At 43.0% G+C, this 22,393-nt stretch overlaps 1 protein-coding gene across 3 annotated transcripts in view; it reads left to right on the top strand.

The window, feature by feature from the left end:
• The window catches only part of LOC119954288 (polycomb complex protein BMI-1-like), a 49,421-nt gene extending 27,248 nt beyond the window's left edge, over positions 1-22,173 (top strand). For 2 of the 3 annotated variants that reach the window (XM_038779383.1, XM_038779385.1), the window contains exons 2-10: positions 6,349-6,477; positions 12,703-12,799; positions 13,458-13,513; positions 13,613-13,663; positions 14,340-14,448; positions 16,203-16,245; positions 18,170-18,268; positions 18,353-18,433; positions 20,033-22,173. In XM_038779383.1, coding sequence (XP_038635311.1) covers positions 6,349-6,477; positions 12,703-12,799; positions 13,458-13,513; positions 13,613-13,663; positions 14,340-14,448; positions 16,203-16,245; positions 18,170-18,268; positions 18,353-18,433; positions 20,033-20,353 — 986 coding nt within the window. In that variant the 3' untranslated portion in view covers positions 20,354-22,173. Of the gene's footprint in view, positions 1-6,348; positions 6,478-11,628; positions 12,569-12,702; positions 12,800-13,457; positions 13,514-13,612; positions 13,664-14,339; positions 14,449-16,202; positions 16,246-18,169; positions 18,269-18,352; positions 18,434-20,032 lie in introns of those variants that run through there. The other variant, XM_038779386.1, reaches the window with a different exon arrangement.
• The last annotated feature ends 220 nt before the right edge of the window (positions 22,174-22,393 follow it).

Genomic DNA, 22,393 nt, shown 5'->3' with positions numbered 1-22,393 from the left:
TTGTTACTGTGCATGTCATATAGTTGGTAAATGGTTGTGATTTCATGGACAGATTTACGTGGTGTTATTGAGAAGGATCACTCAGCCAGCAGTCGGTGAGGGCGACACAATTTTTACTGGTTCACTGGGAGGTGCAGCTTGGGTGATAGGGAAATATTCTGAAAGGTTGACTTTTGGTAAAATTTGTGCTTGCTATAACTACACCCGGATGCAAAAATTATAATCAATTTTAAAGAAACTATCCCTGATCTGCAGGTGCGTTTCTTTTTAACAGGGGCTGGTCTGCTTTTGTTGCTGCAATAAATTCGCGGCAAGTCCTGTCGCATTGTGATGATTTGGAAAGTTTAGCTGGTGCCTTGCTGCTGGTCCTGCTTTGAAGCGTTGAATAGGCGAGAAATCTAATCCACCGCTAGAGTTAAGTAAAGAAATGTATTGACTCTGACAGGAACACGCAGGCGAAGCGTTGTGACCTCCAACCTCTAAGTGTCCTACCACTGGCCGAAGATGGAGTATTCACTGAGATCCACATTTTTGGAAGGGGGGGGGGGGGTGTGAGTGGGTGCGGGGGGGGGGGGGGGGGGAGGTGCGTGGGTGCGAAACTGGATGGTCAGGGGAGTGTCACGTGTAAACTGCATCCGCTAAAACTGAATGTACAATCTTGGCAGAGTCCTTCCGTTTTGGTAATTTATCAGATAAATCACTGCCCTCAAAACAAGCCAGCAATGTTTGTCAATTATTCAACCTGCAGGAGTTAACTAAAAACAAGACAAGCACAGACTGTTTTGTTTATTTCACATTTCCGTCATCAACTGTTTCTTCCGACTCCTGGATCATGCTGTTGCCTCTCACTTGTGTTTTTGGAAAAACGAGTTCCCGACCAATCTCCGCCTCCCTCACCCCAGCCCCAATCCTACGTGTAGTCCGTTTGGTGTTCAAATGAGCTGCTGGTTAAGTGTATCAGTTATTAAACTCGAGAGCATTGTTTTGACAGACCTGCTGCAATCATTGTTTTCTTTGACCAGTCACAAGCTTGACCAAAGCCCGTGATACAGGTAGATCGCAGGATATACCCCCCCCCCCCCCCCCCCCCCCCCCTGTGCCGGTACCCCCCCCCCCCCCCCCCCCTTCCTGTGCCGGTACGGCTACTGCAGCAGTATCGCCAGCCAGTCAATGGGTTGGTTGGTCAAACTGTCTATCTGCTTCCCACTACAATAAATATAGATTTCAACGTAACTCAGTTACGTGGACAACCAAGAGTGTCACCTGCAGACCGAATACATGCAGATACACACACACCCAAACACACACACTCAAACACACACAAATAGAACACACCCAAACACACACACTCAAACACATACAAATAGAGCACACCCAAACACACACACGCAAACACACACATTCAAACGCACACACACTCAAACACACACATTCAAACGCACACACACTCAAACACACACAATTAGAGCATACCCAAACACACACACTCAAACACACACACACTCAAACACACACATTCAAACACACACAAATAGAACACACCCAAACACACACACTCAAACACACACAAATAGAGCACACCCAAACACACACACTCAAACACACACATTCAAACGCACACACACTCAAACACACACATTCAAACGCACACACACTCAAACACACACAAATAGAGCACACCCAAACACACACACTCAAACACACACACTCAAACACACACATTCAAACGCACACACATTCAAACACACACATTCAAACGCACACACACTCAAGCACACACAAATAGAGCATACCCAAACACACACTCAAACACACACAAATATAACACACTCAAACACACACATTCAAACGCACACACACTCAAACACACAGACCTACAGACTCAAACACACACAGAAACACAAACATACTCTCAAACACACACTCATACACAGACACACTCAAACATACACACTCAAATACAAACATACAGTGAGACACACACAAACTTAAACATACATACTCAAACACACACTCAAACACATACACCCTCAAACACACACTGAAATGCACACACAAACATGCACACTCCAACACACTCAAATATACACACACATACACTCACACTACACACACTCACTCAAACACACACACTCACTCAAACACACTCAACTACATACAATCAAACAAGCAAATACTCAAAAATGCCCACTGAAATACACACACTCAACACATACTTAAATACACACAGTAAACACACATACACTCAAACACATTCACTCAAACACCCTCACTTAAACAAATGCTCAAAGACACACTCATATACGCACATACTGAAACATGTACTCAAATACAGACTCACATACATACTGAAACACACTCTCAAATACACAACTCGTTCACACAAACAAACGTACTCAAACACATTCAGATACACACGGTCAAATGCAAACACTCAAACATACGCAAATTCACACACTCAACAGCACACTCAAAGATGCTCACTAATGAAGCACACATTCACATACATATACTCACTTGAACACACACAAGCAGACACACTCAAACTCACATATTCAAAGAAACACACACACTAACGGTTACAGAGTTCCACACACTCTTTAAAAACCCTATATATTCAAACACATACACACCTCAAACATTCACACACAAACACACTCATGTACACTAACACACTGTCAAACACACACACAATGGCAAATACACTTACACACCCAAACACAGTGCAAACTGGCGATCCTCTCAACTAATTAGCTTTCTGAATCTGCTTTGTGTTGATTCCCAAGATTGATTGCAAAGGGCTGATTTGAATATTAGGTACAGCAAGGCGAGTTTCCCCACTCGTTGTTCTGTTTACAACTTGTTTTGGTCGGGGAGTACCTTAGGAAGTGTAAAGATGTCGCTATAGTAACCAGAAGTGAGGACAGGAGCCGCTATCCACGTCATGACACCGACACGCCCAAGTTATGTCGCTGTTTATTTTCCTTTTTAAAAAAAAATTATTTGAAGGACTGCCGCTTTAACGTTTTATTTATCTTCATTTTTTTCATATACATTTTTTTGGAGTGGCAGTTTCAGCCGCCGGCCGCAGGGGTGTGATGCTGCAATTTCAAAGCGATATTAACTTTCCCCAGCATCGATTTCAGCGACTGTGTAGGTGCCCCGTGCAGCCAATACTCTGCATAATGAATTGCATGTTAAATGTTGATCGGATCATTTATCTGATTGTGTGTGTGGATCAATGGCGATGAAAACGTGCGTGTGTGTGCGTGTTGGGGGAGATGGGGGAGAACGACAGGCACAGAATGGTCTCCGAGTATAAAACAGTGAGTGAAAGCGAGAGGGGTTTGGTAAATATACCGATATTTACCTCCAGGTTACTGCTTGCCATATGTTCCACTGGTACCAGTGCTGTACGCTCCGGTGGGAGTGAGAATCACGGACAGGTAAACCAGAAGGCGAGGGGTGTTTACATTAGCCTCCTTCCCCTGCCATCGAAATGGGCACTCTTGTTGTGGGGATCACTTCTGCCAGCCTGGAAACGGCGTGGCGTGTCCAGCAACCTGCTCTCCCAAGCGGAGGGCGTGGGCAGCTACCTGCGGTGCACGGGGAAACCGGGCAACTCCAGGTAAAGGCCGCTCAATCCTGGGAACGGGGTAGGTTGACCTTGCCCAGTACCGTATCGACTAGATTGACAGAGCCGGGTTTTACCGAAACTCCACTGGGGTTTACAGAGAGAGGTGTGTGTATCCTTGTGTGTTTCATTGGCATATTCCTTGCAACATGTACCAGCTCCTTTACAAAGATGATGCACTGACAATGTTCTCAGTGCCCGCGTCAATACAAATCGCGCGTGAGGACAGAATGTGACACATCCTTCTGATGCTTTTAGAAAGGTATAACTCTCAGGCCCTCATTCTTTCCCATAATATTTTGAAACTCACACACTGCCTCTTTGCCTGTGAGATTTGACTAAGGCTCTAATTCAACTGTGTGCTAAATTAATGAATATTTACAAGCCTGTGATTTGCAGATCTTTTCCCCTTTCTCTCCCCTTAAAGTTTTGGAACTGCTCACTAAAAATATAAATGTGGTTAAGCAAAGACAATGATATTGTTAAAGTGTTGTGTGACATGGAGAATTGCAGCCTGCCCCTCCTCTCTCTGAAGAATTCAGTGGCGAGTTTGTATGACGACCTCAGTTGCAGGGAGCGCTCGATATTTTCTGATTCAATCGTCTCTTTCGATAATCGATGACAGTGGCTGAGCTGAGGGATACAAAAGGGAGGGGGCAGTGTTATTGCTAAGGCTGAGGGGTGCCTCTTGCCTGCCCGTTTCAGCTGCAGCTCCCGCCGCGCGCACAAAGCAGCGCCATTCAGGTTTGGTAAACTCGAGAGGAGCCTCTTGTTTGCCATGCTGGATTGCACCTGGACCATTGCACTTTGCCACGGTGACCAACACTATCGCCTCTGACTGAAGCTGCTGGTGCTGTGATTGAAACTAAGCGGTAGTCAGAGATGGTGTGTGTCCCTTGCATTTGAACATGGGAGTAACATGCTAATGATTGGAATGAATGGCCTCGTTACTACCATAGTCTTATTTACAATGACAGCAACCAACGGTCCACCTGCCATTTAACACCCCCCCCCCCCCCCCCCCCATTCCCCAGGATAAAACATATCTTCTGTTCCTGTTTTAATGTTGGGTGTCACATGTGAGGATCTCCACTGCACCATTCATCTGTCCTCTCATCATCACCCCGTTCCGTGTTTGAGAGATTGAGAGAGGACACAATACACTAACAGGCCTGCACGTCGTTGATTACAAAGGAAGGCAATCACATTATTTTTTCAGCATGCTTAACTTTCCAAAGTAGCCAGGCCTCCTCTTTATGCGATGAAGTGTTTTGAGAAACGTGTGTTAAATATAGGATTGGATACACACATTGCTATTTATATCCATCTTTTAAGTCAGTTGCTTGGCAACAGCGTCTGCATATAAAAAGGTAGCATTTGAAGTAAAAGTGGTAACTGCTGGACGGTTAGCCAGTGTTGTCGAGAAATGTATCACTCATTCGGTGCATGATTTAATATTGGGACTGCAGACACCTCCTTTGGAGAGAGCACAATTCCTGTTGTTCATGTAGAGAATGTCACAAGCATTGAAGAAGCCAGGTGATCTTTGCCTTTCACCAGGTGCTTAGGACATATCGATGTCATTCAACAAATCTCAACATATGTTTGTAAACCGCTAGTTATCCACCACTATTATTCGCAACTACATCAATTATTTCTAAAAGGTGCTCCAGGTGTAATTTTAATTTCTAAAATGACATTTTACAAAATCAAAATGTGAGCCTCGCTGCAAAACACAATGAAAGGCTCCACGTTATCTTGGAGAAGAAAATAATCTGTTGATGAGATACAGGGATACTGTAAATGCACGCCAAAAGGACTCTTCCAATCAACAGGATGACACCAACAATTATTTCACCCCCGTCTCTAGTTCCAACACAATTGTACAGATTGGAGCATTTCATTTTAGAATATAATGTTGTTCTTCAACCGAGCCAACTGACGTTTGGGCATCTGGAGACCTTTCCTCCCAGAGGCTGATCAACCCGGTGCTTTTGATGCAACAGTGAAAGCGTTAATATTTGAAAGATAACTTTGTCATTCTATGGCTGAAGCCAGCGGTTAAAAAATAGAAAGTTAGCACAGTGCCTCCCCCCCCCCCCTCCCCCCACCCCTTCCTCCGTCTCAGTCTTCCCGCGGTTTTGGAAATATTCACTTACTAAGATGTTTTCTGATCATATGGACAGTGAGGTGCCTCCACCGTATTATCCAAGCGTCCAGCAATTAGCATTTAGAATAATGCATTGGAATCTAGCTCATTACTAAATGATCTAAGGAGCAGTTGTATTATTATAGTGTCTGTGGGTCCCAGTCGCTATATTGAGATTGTTGTCTATTGTGGCAGTGTAGGACAGACGTGGTTCATAAAATCTGGACGAATCTAAAGATTCAGGTTAACATATTTACTTGCTTCATCTTACCTTAGGCCTAATCTGTGGCTTCGCTTCCCCATATAGTCAGTCCCCGGTGTCTTTATGACATTTACTTGCGTTTGTTTACTTAGAATGCTTCTCGGTCGGATTTCCTAAAACATCCCTCCTACTCCACGTTAGGAATGCAGGGATTGAGAAATTACTGATGAAGTGAAATCGTTGGAAAGGCATCAGACTTACTGTTTTTCTTACTGAATTCTTTGCAACGTGTTACTAAACTTGTACCTGGGCCACAACACCCCGAACCCAAATCCAACCATGAATGTTCTTTTACCTTTTCAGCGAAAATTGCAGCTAAAATGCACAGAACCACCCGGATAAAAATCACAGAACTGAATCCTCATCTGATGTGCGCCCTGTGCGGGGGATATTTTATAGACGCCACAACTATCATTGAATGTCTACACTCATGTGAGTCTACTTCAAGTTGTGCTGGTTTATGTAAACCCTTCAGCTTCATGGTCTTATTCAGGCTAACTTCTGAAGGGTTGAGTGAGAAAAATCTGAAACATGTTGGCAGCAGTTTTAATGCGGTGTATTTTTTTGTGAGTTATGAATCTGAACGTCAATGCCTACTTTTGCAATCACAGTTTAGGACAGAGAACATACAGTGCAGAAGGAGGTCATTCGGCCCATCGAGCCTGCATCGACCCACTTAAGCCCTCACTTTCACCCTATTCACGTAACCCAATAACCCTTCCTAACCTTTTTTGGTCATTAAGGGCAATCCACCTAACCCGCACATCTTTGGACTGTGGGAGGAAACCGGAGCACTTTGAGGAAACCCACGCAGACACGGAGAGAACGTGCAGACTCCGCAGACAGTGACCCAGCGGGGAATCGAACCTGGGACCCTGGCGCTGTGAAGCCACAGTGCTAATCTCTTGTGCTACCGTGCCGCCCATCCTGGCATCTGTCCTTTGGTTCTTTTCACGTCTCCTGCACAGCAAAGTGGTCAGTGAATTGAGTTTGGGCTTGATTGTAAGGATGTTTTTATTGTTTTTATTTGCCTTCGACGCTAATAGGCCCAATCTGACGCGTGGCTTTAAGATTCCAATTGGTAAAAATTGCTGAATCCTGAGTAACTCAATACCACTACATGTAACATGTCAGTCTCTGTCACGGGAGGCCCTATTACTAGCTTTGACAAAGAGTCATCCAGACTCCAAACGTTAGCCCCCTTCTCGCTCCACAGAGGCTGTCAGACCTGCTGAGATTGTCCAGCATTGTTTTGTCTCTATCACTTAATCTGTTGTCCTGGTGATAATCAGGAGATATCTTTGTTCAAGGCCCAGCAAAACCCGCAACTCTTGCTAATCGTGAACCAGATAGAACTCAGGGAATATTGTCCTCGCGCCTTTCACCGCATCACAAGGCGAGGGCCACTCTTAAGAGTGTCACAAATTGAATCAGGTGTTTTGTTTTGCCATGGTAGGCGTTAGCACCCCTTCAGCTTTGACCTTTGGCCCTCGCTCAAGCTCGCTCCAATGTTCATGAATGGCGCGAGTACCTTTGATTGAAATATAACGTGCACCTAGGCAGGAGGAAAAGGCTGTAACTCAATCTGACGGTTCATGTGACGTCTCTGAACAGCTGGAGCTTTGTTCAGCTTGTTGCTGAGGTCATAGTAATCCTTTCATTATGTTAAAGCTCCTACCCCAACAAGGTAAGTCGCAGCTTTTCTCTATCTGTCTGTTCCTATCTAGCTAATGCATGAGTTACAGACAAAACATATAGTAATTGCTATAACGTCGTTTCCAATCGTGGGTAATTTGCTCCGATTTCATATCGCTTTTTAATCACACAAATTCATTAAAATTATTTCAGCTTTACAGCGACAACACCGTTGATGTATTTATTTATATATTTCAAATATAAGCTCCAAACAATAACTGTTTTTAAAACAGAAATTATCCAATAAATTACTTTCTGGGGAAGTTACATGATAATTATGTAAGCAGTTTTCTGAATTTAAGTTTTACACTTGTAACTCCAGTCCATTCTGTTGATCACCTATTGCTAATTTGCTGGATTGTTTCATATCACTTAAACCCAGAATACAATGATTATTAAAAATAACATTCCAGGGTCAGTACGTTGGCACAGTGGCTAGCTTTGTTGCCTCACGGCGTCGAGGTCCCAGGTTCGATTCCGGCTCTGGGTCACTATCCGTGTGGAGTTTGCACATTCTCCCTGTGTTTGCATGGGCTTCACCCCCACAACCCAAAGATGTGCAGTCTAGGTGGATTGGCCATGCTAAATTGTTCCTTAATTGGAAAAAATTAATTGGCTATTCTAAATTTATTTTAAAAGAATCATCATCCCAGAATTTAAATGACCATTTTGAAATTGCAGACTTTTGATTGGATAATAGATCCCTATCCATTTTCATAAATCCATTATCCACCACATAATCATGTGATTACATTAATGCTTCAAACTCATCCTAGACAATGCACCTATTTAGTTACAATAATCTATTATTCTCTATGTAATTAATTTGATTTCAATTATATTGCTGGTGTGCAAGAGATTCTAGATATGTATTAATAAACCACCCATTCCCTTAGTTTGCATTATAGGCTTATATTTTTTAAGCAGAGCTAGATAGGTTCTTGGTTAGCAAATGGGCAAAATGATATTGGGTGTAGGCAGGAATGTGGGGTTGAAGTTACAATCAGGACAGTCATGATCTTATTGAATGGCAGAGCAGGCTGGAGGGGCCGAGTGGCCTATTCTTGCTCCTAATTTGTGTGTATGTAATCATACATGTAATCACGTGAAGCAGTTGAAACGACATTTTGAATCTAACCCCAGCTATCCATTACTGCCTTTGTAAAAACATCTGAATCTATATGATTCTGTTACAAACTGAGTTACCCAAGCTATCTTTGTGTAAGCAACCTTAACTTCAAAATAATTTACAAGTTCGCAATAGCTCACAGAAATTCAGTGTTCTACGTTTTTAAAAGTTGAACCTGTAATCAAATACTACTTAATTATTTTGCTCTATATTTACCCAGACAATAGCAGTGAATAGGTTCTAAAAAGTAATGAATTGGTTATGAAGCTCTATGGGGTGCCATGGAAACTTTATAAGGCACGATAGCCATGTAAATAGAATGCCCCTTTCCTTTGACGATGCTTCACTACATTCTCCACTTGTACTGCTCCCCAACACAGGCTCATTTGCAGCTAACATCACAATTCATATTTATCCAAACAAAATACTTCATTGTCCTGAAATGAAAATGAAAATCGCTTATTGTCACGAGTAGGCTTCAATGACGTTACTGTGAAAAGACCCTAGTCGCCACATTCCGGCACCTGTCCGGGGAGGCTGGTACGGTGAATCGAACCGTGCTGCTGGTCTGCTTTAAAAACCAGCGATTTAGCCCAGTGAGCTAAACCAGCTAAACCAGGGGATTATATGAAATCCCCAAAAATGTTCACTTAACATTGTCTGAAAATTACCAGGAGTACAAAATACAGAAATGTCTTTTATCTGCACTCTTTTGTCTTGTTCAGCTTCTTCAGAAAGTTTTGGGGTTTTATTAAGTAAGAAGCTTTTTTTTAATGCAGATTATACAAAGAGGGTATAATCTCAGAATGAGGGTCACCCATTTAAGGCAGTAATGAGGAGGAATGTCTCTTCTCAGAGGGTAGTGAATCTGTGGAATTCTTTACCGCAGAGGGCTGTGTTCAAGGCTGAGATAGACAGATTTTTAATCAGTAAAAGGATTAAGGGTTGTGGAGATAAGGGCGGGAAAATCGAATTGAGGATGATCAGATCAGCCATGATCTCACTGAATGCCGAGCAGACTCGATGGGCCGAATGGCCTCCTGCCGCTCCTCCTTCTTATGGTCTTAAAATAGAAACATACTATAAATTGCTTTGTGTATATGCCAGCATCAGGCTAGAAGATGAACAATCAGGCCGTTATTGGATAGGCACATGGAGCACACCAGAAGGACAGGGAGTGGGATAGCTTGATCTTGGCTTCCGACAATGCTCGGCACAACATCGAGGGCCGAAGGGCCTGTTCTGTGATGTACTGTTCTATGTTCTCTGTATGTAAGAGAGGGGTATGATAAGGCCGTACGCTGTTCCCAGAATCGTTCAGCGTGCACACAGAGTGAATGTTCAGAGTCGTACTTCCTGGGGTAACAACGGGAGGCAGGAACACAACAAACCTGTGGAAGATGTGTTTGCAGAATCAGAGGAGGCCGCACTAAATATCGCAAATGAAGTAAAATCGATACGTTTTAGAAAATGGATGGGACATGAACACCAAATGCAATGACAGACAGAGAGAAGACATCAGGAGAAATTAGAGGGAAGGTTGAAGTGGACGGTGTCGCACTGGAAAAAATAGTTACATTTGTCTATTTAGGACAAACAATAACAGAAGATGCGATGCCAAGTTTGAAAGAAGGCTAGAGATAGCCAGAAGTAACGTAGTGAAGATGAAGGATGTGTTAACAAAAAATCTCAAGCTTGTAACAAGGAAAAACCCCTCAAGATGCCACACACCATCCACGTCCCTGTCTGCCTCCCATACCTGGACAATAAGTAAAGATCTGTGGAAGAAAATAAAGGCCTTTGAAATGTGGATGCTAAGACGTATGCTAAAAAATCCATATAATAGGCGATCAAACGAGGAAGTGTTTGAAATAGCTAGGGCGAAATGAACTCTAAACAGGTGTATTCCAGCCATTTGATCAGAGCTGAAAAGCTGCAGAGGGCGAAGCGGAGAGCAACAGAGAGAGCGGTCGGCTGATGGGTAGTTGGACGCTGACTTATGACAGGGTTGCAGACGAGCTCCAGTGGGCCGGTGAGGCTGGCGCAGGACAGAGGAGCGGTGATATGTCAGCAAGCCACATGGCAGGAGTAGCTGGAAGCTGCAACATTGCCAAGCTGCCCAGGCTAATTCTCTCACCATGTCAATCCTACACCATAGATTTCCAAATCACAACCTGCTGGCGTGCACACATTTCTAACTACGCTGGACTCAGGGGTGCTAACCTGCTAAAGAACATTTCCAATAAAAATGACAGCATTCGACAATAAAGCAATCCATGTTTAGATTCTGGAAGGTCGGCCCTTTGAACCGTCAGGAGTGTTTTGAGAAGCAATGATCCATTAGGGGTTGAAGTGACGGAAAACTCGGAGAGTTTATTAACTTGTCTGAAAGCTGGAGAGTGCCAGATACTCCGGAGTTCACTGCTTTGCGTGGAGATTGCCGTGACCAAGGCTGTTCGCTGGTTCTATAGAAATGAGCACAATAAGAAGTCTTACAACACCAGGTTAAAGTCCAACAGGATTGTTTCAAATCACTAGCTTTCGGAGCACTGCTCCTTCCTCAGGTGAATGGAGAGGTAGGTTCCAGAAACATTTATATAGACAAAGTCAGAGATGCAAGTCAATACTTTGAATGCGAGCATTTGCAATGCCAGAAATTATACCAGGATTGATGTTACTGCTAGCGTGAGGGGAAGGGGGGGGGGGGGGGGATTTCCATGTGTTGTGTTTCATGCCGAACAAATCTATCAAACTTCACATCTGTAACGTGTTATCGTCCTGGGTAATCGAGGACAATGAAGGATAGGTACAGACTATCTGAAGCATACAGGAAGAATGGGGACATTATGACATGGAAATGCCTCGCTGGGAAAGTACAACATGTGAACCAAGGGTTGTTCGATTCTCAAAAAAAGTTACATTTTTGATTAATCAGATGTTCGCGGGTGGTGGAAATGTGGAATTCTGTCCACAAAAAAAGCCTGTTTGGTTGAGGTTGGAACTTTAATACTGAGATTGACGGAGTTGTATTGTGGAAGCGGCGTTAAGGGTTAATTAGTCAGGGCAGGTAGGTGGATTTAAACTGATCAGCCACGTTCACATTCTCTGGGAGTTGCCGGAGGAGTTCAGCAATCCCCTCCTGTTGCTATACTCCTCAGGATTTATTTTAAACAAGAATGTCCTCAATATGAACTCGACATATCTATCGCTGCGAGTGAGCAATTCGAACCTACCAGAGTCCTGTACTGTGTCAAAGGGACACATTGTTGTGACCTGATTTCCCAGCTAGACCTACCCGCGTCAGCAGAGCCATTTCCCAGTGGGGTTTTTTACTGTCTTCAAGCTGCCTCCCTCCCTCATCCGCCTGAGGACGGGCCGGGGAAGATGTGGTCACTTGCTACACAAGTGGAACATGAGGAACTGGTCAAAGCGTGACTGTGACCATGCAAGTCAGACCACCGCCCACGTACTGAGCCCCTGCTCTGAAACCATTCACACTGCGTCAGCTGGGGCCCTTTAATGGACTGTTAACCTCCAGGTCGAACTGTAACTGCCGCCCCAGCCATACCGAATAATAAACAATTAGAAAAGTTCAAATGTGCCGCTACCCTCAGATGGAAAACTTCGGAGAATAGCAGCAAACTCAATAACAGGACTGTATATTGTCATTGCACACAATGAAGAATACAGGAGTGAAAGGTTGTAAGAAGCCAAACTCTTCAACGTTAACAGAAACTGATCAGAAACATTTCAAGTTATGCCCGTATACTTTCTATTGTCGAACTTATAAAATTGTCTAACAAATATCTTTTTCCTTGTTTCAACCCTTGCAGTTTGTAAAACTTGTATCGTTCGCTACTTGGAGACCAACAAATATTGTCCCATTTGCGATGTGCAGGTTCACAAAACTAGGCCCCTTCTTAGCATTAGGTAAGTCCTGTTGTCACATGTTTTGTTCTTCTGGGATCCGTGGTTGGGAATGTAAATCTTCGAGTGTTTTATTTTCTGAATTAAACATTGGGTCACTAGCCTGTCTATTCGTACAGTGCTTTGCGAATATTGGGAAAACTTTGTTTTTGTTTTAAAATACAAACGATTTATAAGCCTCCCTTTTATCTTTAATGTGACTTGCACTTTTAAGAATTGAAGATGTGAAAAGTTGTATTTGACCTATTATCACAGTCTCGGGAAACGGGGCAGACCAGTCAGGGCTGAGATGGGGGGAAATGCCTTCATTGAGAGGTTGGTGAATCTGTGGCATTCTCTACCACAGAAGGCCGTGGAGACCAAGTAACTGAATGTATTAAATAACAAGATAGATTTTAATGGGATGGGGGATATGGGGAGATAGCGGGAGTATGGCATTGAGATCGAGGATCAATCTTGATCATACTGAATGGCAGGAGCAGGTTCGAAGGGCCGAATTACCTCCTCCTCCTAGTTTACTCCTGCTCCGCCATTAACTGGGCTGCAACGACCTCTTCTGACATTTCATATGTTCAAGTTTATCAGAAGGCTTGTTAAATGTTGGATGTTCCTGGAATGACCATCCATTTCCTTTCAACCATTGTCCTCCCCTCTGTTCCAGGGCGGATAAAACGTTACAAGACATAGTTTATAAATTAGTTCCCGGCCTTTTCAAAGGTAGGCAACTTTCCCTCGCATTTTCCCTTCTCTTTTAAACAAATCAGGTGTAGACATTTTGGATCTGAACCTGTTCTGCTGGCTTTGTTTGCCTTACAGATGAGATGAAGAGGCGGAGAGACTTCTATGCGGCCCATCCCTCAGCAGATGGTAAATGTTGATTTGAAAATAGGGGATTAAGGTGGTCTGCAAATCTGATACTCTCTTGGGAACCAGCCCACCCCCCACCCCCCTTCCACCCCCACCTCACCCTTAGATTTCCCAACAGCACGGTCAATTTCAATTTAATTGCGGAATCATAAATTGGTAAACATTTATCTGTAGTTTACAATTGAAAAATGATTGTCCTATATTTGTGTTGTCAAAGGGCTGTGATATTAGCTGATGCGGTCACATAAAGTCAGCCTTCTGTTGCATCTGTCTCCCAAATAATACAATGCTCCGTAAACCGTGCAGGCAGACATTCTACAGAGCAACCCAGCCTGTAATTTGAAATATTTAGTGTTATATTTTACGCACTTTTAAAAAAATTAGATTTTACTTTAAAAAAACACACACACACTTCCGGGAACCGAGTAGCTCACCCGGACGAACAGGGGGTGAAATAAAAAGCTCTTGGCCGCCAATCTAAACCGGCTGTTGTGGTACGGAGGGCTTGCAATACAAAGATGTGCCGTTCTTTCTGTTTGATTTCTAATGTCTGTCAGCCTGGGCTTCTGTAAACTTGGGGTCAACTAATAAGTTTGTTGGGCGTTCTACATCTTCCTAGTAACTCCAAATTCAAGTATGTAATTGTGTGTATGTGTTTAACCTCCCTCCCACTCAGTCACAAACGGTTCAAATGAAGACCGTGGGCAAGTCACAGAAGAAGAGAAAAGAATTATTACAGACGATGAAATCATCAGTTTGTCTTTAGAGTTTTACGAAGGCAACAAGTAAGTTGGATTGCAGTTATTGCCTTTAATTCGAATGGTCCTCGAGTGTCATCTTCCGGATTAACAGCAGTACGAACTTCCATAGCGTTACACTGAAATTTACAGAAATATAAGATCACTTAATTATTGTGAAATTGACATGGTTTAACACGTCACCAGGGACCCACAGGACCCTGGCTATCGTGACGCTTCTATACATGACAGGAAAAGTTAACATACAAATGCTGGAATAAAATCAAAGCAGACCAATGTTGTGGTATAACCGCCCCATTGTTTTCTATTTTATCTGCCTTGGTCACCTCGAATCCATTAGCCTCAACAAACTATTTGCGATTTTCCTTGCTTAAAATGGAAGGGCAGAGGTCTCGCGTTGGAAGGAACCAAACATCTCTTTCAGATAATAATTAATATACCCTGTAATCCCAACATCATTTGTCTTATGCTGTATAGTTGGACCTGCTGCATTTGTGGCGCGGTGGTACAGTGGTTAGCACTACTGCCTCACGGGGGCCAGGGACCCGGGTTCGATTCCGATTCGGGTGAGTTTGCACTTGTTCCCCATGTTTGTGTGGGTATCCTCCGGGTGCTCCAGTTTCCTCCCGCAGTCCAAACATGTGCAAATTCGGTGGATTGACCATAAACTGCCCCTTAGTGTTCAGGAATGTGCAGATTAGGCGGGGTTACGGGGATAGGACGGGGGGGGGGGGGGGGGGGGAGTGTTTTGAGGGTGCTCCTTAAGAGGGGCCAAATGGCCTCCTTTTGCACTGCAGGGATTCCATGTACCAGTCCGCTCCACTTTGCATTTGTCTAAGAATCTCCTTCAGGATAATCCAGTAGAAAGAACCTGCACTTTTACCCACCTCAAAGGGCAAAGTTAGTTAAGTACTTTTGAAGGGATTATCACTGTTATAATGTCGAGAGACGCATGAATCTGCATTCAACACGATCCTACAAACAGCAATTTGACAATGACCAGTTCAGTCTGGGTCGATTGCGGGTTGAATATTGGATAAGGCATGGGGAAAAACTCTGGTCTCTTCTACATTCACCTGAGTCAATCTATCTTTAAATATCCTCATGTTAATTAATGATCCTCAATTTGCGATTGTAGATCAATGAGCAAATATTTAACAATTACAACATTTCGTAACTTTTACAAGCACTGTCACATTTCATTACTTTATGGTACAGGGAACTATTGAAAGTGAATTACAAGAGTGTGGTGAAACTGTCGGTATGCACTTCATCCATTTTATCCTCTTTTTTCCTTTACAAATGATATATTTGCCGAACACATTCACTTACCCCAACTTCGCTTTCTGCGGAGAGTTTTCCACGTTATGATTTTCTTCCCAATTCGCCAGGAAGTTTATTGAAAACAGGATGTTGGAGATTAAATTCAATGACAATTGCGTTTCTACCCAAGTTAACAGAAATTCCATTTAATGTGCTCTGTGTTTCCTGAAGAGCCGAACCCTTCAAAGCTGTAAAACATTCCGGTTATTATTTGAGCCAGAGACGGAATTACTGTAACTGAACCCAAAATGTGACTCCACAAACCACGAGAAAGTGTCCCACTTTTCTCTTCTGTTACTGAAGGATTATGACTTCTTGGGTTTGCAATTAATAAATGAATGAATTTATATTTTCAGCAATTCCGGGCATTTCAAAACGCTTAAGAGTTTTTTTTTAATCTGTCAAATTTTTGATGACAAAATGGTTAATCCAAACTATTCCAATTTGTCTTGTTCAAGATCAGAAAAGAAAGAGGTTCCACAGACTGAAGACACGGACAAGGTAACTTCTTTATCAGTGCTTTTGTCTGCATTTGAATGAAATAATGTAGTTGTTATGAGCATGTTGCCTGGTGTGCTGCAGATGTAATTGTTAGGGTCAAACATTTATATTTCTGTTTATTTGAGCTTCTTGCTAGGATTGATCTTTTTAATTGAATATTGCAAAATCCCTTTTTCACAGTTTGGTTTTCTTCAGGGTTCCAGCCCCGTCCAAATAGAAAGTAAACTGAACACTTCCGGAGCACGTAAACTATTCATAAACTCACTTCCGGTAGTGTCTAAACTACTAACCAAAGACCAGGACATGTTCTCAATGGTAGATATTAGGTCAGAACGTCAGGACTTCAGATTCGATTAATGTCATCAAAATCATAGACTCTCCCAACACGGAGGGAAGCCATTCGGTCCGTCTAGACTGTGCCAGCTCTTTGAAAGAGCTCTCCAGTCAATCCCACTTCCCTGCTCTTTCCCCAAATCCCCCCACCCACCCCTTCAACTATTTATCCAAATATTTCCTATCATTTATTTGAAGTTGAGTTTAAGAATTTAATTACAAAGAAGCTTACCGTATGCAGTTAAACAATAAAAGGTGACGAAAATACATGAGAAAGTTCAGGCCTATATTGTATTTCATTGTCCATTCTCCGTCGATGGTGTTATATTTAAACAGATATGATGAATACTTGGCTAGATCTGAGACAGGGAGGCTCCTTCATGGCAGATTCGAACTTCGCGCTTTGAAAACAATGGTTAGATTGAGATTATGAAGCTGCTAAGAGGCTGGAGACATTTGGCAAGGACGACATTGAGTCCTGAGGTTTATTTTGTGGGTTGGAATTCACGAAAGACTGGTGAGCAGCGGCTTGGCTGTTTCTCCAGTACTTCCGTTGCAGTGCTCAATGTTGCCAATCGCTAAATTGATTCTTGGCCTCCAGACCAATATTTCCTTTTTCTCCTTTAATTAAAGGCTTGTAGCATTTGAAAGTAACTCAAATTCGGTCTTCCTGTTTGACATTGTAAGCCCCACGTCATACCCAGACAGTGAAGTTCTGGAAAGGGCCTCGATATTTGATCAGCGTTCTTTCTGAGCCATCAGGTCACTCTGTCCCTTTGGTGATGTACAGTTGTGTATCCATTTATAGTAAACCATACAATTCCTAGTGTCGTCATACTCGTACAAGGCAATCGTCTTGTCCCTAAATCAAACATTCATCGCAGTCCTTGTTGTGAGCAAGTTACTATATCTCAAATCACTGTTGCTCGCTGAGTCTAAACGAAAGTGCACGTTTGCTAATTACAGAACAGTTTGGCTTCACCCTGTGTAATGATTCCAGCAACAGAGAGCAGACCAGAGAGAGATTCCGAGATGTGCTCCTTGTTCATTTGTAGACATTACAATCACCGAATCACTTTTCATTTGTTCTGGGATCTTTTGAAAATAGTAGATGTTGGGAGTGCATTTACCCACGTCTGTCTGGCTTTTTAACTCCAGCGTTGGAAAGAACATGCTTGAATTAGCGTGTTGAGTAACTCACAGTACATTATCACTGGTGCACCGAGTGAAGGTGTTGATACTATTGACCGTTGCCAGCTGTTGCAGTGATCTCGGTTGGTTGAACAAGGCGTTGAACATTAATGGATATCTTTATTCATAGATACCAAGCCATGATAAGAAAAGCTGCTTATATCTCAATTACCAATTTAGCAAAGCTGACCAACGTGACCGAATAACGAGCTCGGTATTTTTCAGGCTGTCAGACCCAATGTTGTCAACTCGAAGCCCATGTGGTTAAAAAAATACTAATAGTTTCAGATTTCTCTTGACAATCCCAGAATTCGCACCTCAATGGCGGAGTGCATCTACCTGGTTTACATGATCTCATCCAGAGATTCATCAACTCTTGTTTATCGTTCCCTGTCCCTAGGCCAACAGTGTACGGTATCTGCGGTGTCCAGCCGCCATGACGGTGATGCATTTGGGGAAATTTCTACGGAATAAAATGGACATTCCCAGCAATTTTCGCGTAAGTGTGTCGCTTAATCAACTAAAATTGACATCCGTTTTCCATTTCTTACCTTTTGCTGAAATCTGCCTGTTTTGATTCTAGATTGACGTTATGTACGAAGACGAACCTCTCAAAGATTACTACACACTCATGGATATAGCATACATCTATACTTGGAGACGGGTAATTGAGCATTTACTTATAGGTATCTGCGTCATGCATTTAGGTGAAGTTGTATTGGGAAACTCATTGGTGTATGTATGCATCTATATGCTCGTTGTGTTCATGTTTATATGTACATCTGTGTATGTGTAAGTGGGCTGAATATAAGCAATTTGGGAGAACAGGTGGAAGGAGTTTAATTCGTGTATTTGCCAAAGAACATTGTTGCCATTTCGTACATTGGGAATACACTGGATGTGACCGCACAGTCCTCAAAAATATAAATGCTTCTTAGCTCTTTGAAATGAATGCTGGTTTCTGTGCACTCCCAGCGGTGCCTGTTCCAGGTAATCCTCGGGTGATCAGAGAGACAGAAAAACAGCCAACCAGGTTTCAGCTGTTCACCCAGGCGTGAGCAAGAGGATATTGCAGTCCTTGGAGTATACTCCCTATTGATAGGGAAGTTGTTTTTATGAACAGCAAGACCTGGGCCCGTGGCCCGGTTGAGAATCCAGGCATAGAAACATTCTAACCCGCACCTACTCCACTGCCAATGGCTATCTTTATCACATATTCTATTTCCATTTGTTTCTCTACATAAAACCAGTGACGACGTACCTTGTGAGTACTGAGGTAATTCACGTCAATCTGTTAATTTCATTGGCTGTGGTCTATGGGGCTAGATCTCTGGTGCGGAGCCAATATAAGATGTGCAGGTGTATATGTTACCTGAACTTGTACTTTACACTTTTTGAAAATATTATCCAAATGTCAAACAGGCGCTCTCAAATTTTCCAGATTCTGTCCCAACCAAAGTACATTAAGTCCAAAGAACAGACACATCTTTTGCAGATGTTAAGCGACCCGGCTAGTTTTGCAGATGTTAAATTCTAATCTTGCATATTTTGGGGGGATATTTGTTTATATTGGCTGTTCGACTTGCAACATACGCTGACCAGCTACTCCAGGTTTCACCACATGTCGGAAGCACCCAGGCAATTGTTACCAGGCCTGCCCCCCTCAATATTTGAAAGCCACACACGAACACTCACGGAGGTAGGGATAAAACTTGCAGAAATATGCCGATCCTTTGGGAGCTTCTCTCTTCATTGAAGTCTCTCAAAACCCGCGTCCCATCCGCTCAAAGCTGGTCAGTAACCTAGGAGTAAAGTGAACAGTCGTGTGTTTTATGATAGCTGTTGAATACCCCTCCAGTGTTTGGGAAATGTTTCGCTGCTTGAGCACAGGAGGCTCTGAGATGAAGGAGTAATGAGGGGCTGGGTGTGAGAATTGTTCCTTTTAATATAACAGCAGCATTTGGCTTTTCAATGAGAAAAAGCCCAAAGCCCATTGAGGAGGACACAACCAAGTTAAAAAGAATAGGGGAGGTGAGGATAGATAGGTCTCTGAAGGTATTCTAGATTCTATTTGTGGGGATGGGGGGGGGGGGGGGGGGGGGTGGCCTATAAGACAGAGAGGTAGAATTCCGAAGTATTGGTGTCCCGGGAAAGACTAGTTCAGAGGACGACATTCCTGTCTAAATTGTATTTCATGTTATATCCAGTATTTGACTAACACCAACATGCACCTTAACGCTTCTGTTCTGTTACTCCTTTGCAGAATGGTCCTCTGCCGCTGAAATACAAGGTGCAACCCGCCTGCAAGCGGTTAAAACTCAGTCACCCCAGCGAGGACTTCGCCAACACCAGCATGAACTCGGAGAGTGAGTCGGTGAGCGACAAGGGCAGCCCAGCCGCCGTGCCGTCCACGTCTTCTTCTCTGCCCAGCCCCAGCACGCCAGCACTGTCCCCCAACCCGCAGTACCCAGTTGCAGCTGCCTCCATCGTGAACGGCAACACAAACTGTCACCAGATGCCTCCATCTGTCGGCAGAGGCCGCAAAGTGACTGTTAACGGCTCTGCAGACCCAGCTTCCTGCTGAAAGCTCAGCCTACTGAATGTCAAATAAAGCAACAGAAGGGACTGGCCTGTATATTAAACACGGTGCAGCCAACATCAAACTGGCTCCCTGCGCCGTTTATTAAATGTAATATATATATTCTGTTTAGCAATATTGTTATTGTCAGAAACATTTGTATTCCCTACACGGATTTGTAAATGTAAAGGGACAGAACACATCTCCGGATTGGAGCCCCAAACGACTCTTTAGGCGGCACCGTGCACCTCCTCCCATTGCAGATGTCGAGTATAGTCGATTCCTCTTCAATGAAGGAGCAGGATACAATTTGGCCGCCACGTGTGTTTACTGAGAGATCAGGCGTAGATGTTTTTTTTTCTAAACCCTGTATATTTAAAAAGACAAAATGCCTTAAAGCCAGCCTCATTAATCGCAATTGTTCAAAACAGGGGAACAAAGTTTTCCAATAGGTCTTGTGTCAACGTGATCTCGATTGACTTTCGGTCTCATTCAGATGGATGGTGTTTTAGCCAATTAAAGTTCAGCAGATCCAGGAAAGTCACGTGTTGGAAGATGCCAAGCAAAAAAACTTTCTCTGAATGTGAGGAGGAGGAGGGTATTTTTTTCTCTCTCTCGTTTGTGACAGTGTGATAAAACAGTGGAAAAACCTGAGACAAGTGTTCATGTAAATAATAGAGAACCACTGGTCAGAACCTTTATGGGACTTGGCGTGGGTTAAAGAATCGTTTCCATTCTAACTTCAAATCTGACGCAACCTGTTCAGTACATACTTCAAACTAGTGGAATATGCAATCTATTTCACCAATGTTGCTTTAAACCCTAGATAACGCCTGTTGAGCATTGATTTCTGATCTCAATACCAAAATAGCCGGGTCTCTTAACTTACCTCCAGTCCTGAAAGAGAAATTCTTCTAGAAGGTTCAATGGTCACCTCGAGCCTTCTCCAACTTCTGATTGTGGAAAAACACGGCAGCCCTTCTCATTCCTACCTTTCCCACTCGTTGTCTGCTAATGTTTACAACGTAGGTCTACTGGCAATACAAAATCTAGATACTGGAATCCCTTCAATTCCAAAGGGGGTAGATTCAGCTGTTTTATATGAATGGGGTTTTTTTTTGAGTGGGATGTGTATGGAATGCAATTCGGAATTACTCGGGTGGAAACCATTGCTGTCAATGTTCAGCTGACGTGATTAACATGACAGCGGTGCATTCCAGAGCTGTGGATAGACAATGGGTTGGGCACTTTGTTCCTGATTCCTTTCTTTTTTCTTCTTCATGGAGGATGTATTGTTTTCAAACAATGTCAGTGATAATCAAATATTCACGGCAAAATTTAAGACAATTCCCCCACCCACCCCCCAAAAAATGGTTTGGCTGCTTAATACAAATTGTGACCCCCCCCCCCCCCTTAATTATTCAACTAACTGGAGTCGACTGTCCAATTTAGCATCTTAGTGCTCATATTTTCTCAGTTTGGTGTGTGTGTTATTGAGAGAGAGAAAAAAATAGCGTGAGAGTGAGCGAAACACTGATATTAGCAATGAAGTGATACATCTGTCCTGCTATTTGTTCTATTTGAAACAGCACAAAAGAAATGAGTTCAGAATGAATATTGTTTCATAAATTTTATTTTATGTTTTGATAAACCTATTAAATCATTCTAGAAGCTTATTTACTTTAATTATAAACACCTTCCCATGTTTAAAAATAACCTTCCGATTGTAGAATGGTAAGACCGCCATTCGGTTAAAATAATGACAATATCCATTTATTTTCTAAAGCAAAAAAAAACATATTGAATAAAGTTTTGAAAGGAATGGACACGGGTAACACGGTATTGCCTCATTTAGTGATTTCAAATGGTTGCAAATTGCACGTCGATTGGCCCTGAACGTTTCCAGGGGAATGTACATGTATATATGTGTTTAAAGAAAGAGAATGCTGGAAATGCCCAGCCCTCCAGCCAGCTCCTGAAAGGCAAGTCGGTTCCCGGCTGTTTGCACCACGTTTGCTGTCCCAACTGTATTTTCCTGACTCACCT

This window comes from Scyliorhinus canicula, chromosome 19 (assembly GCF_902713615.1).
Source record: "Scyliorhinus canicula chromosome 19, sScyCan1.1, whole genome shotgun sequence".
NCBI lineage: Eukaryota > Metazoa > Chordata > Chondrichthyes > Carcharhiniformes > Scyliorhinidae > Scyliorhinus > Scyliorhinus canicula.
The sequence above is the reverse complement of the archived record's forward strand: the minus strand, read 5'-3'. Positions and strand labels throughout refer to the sequence as shown.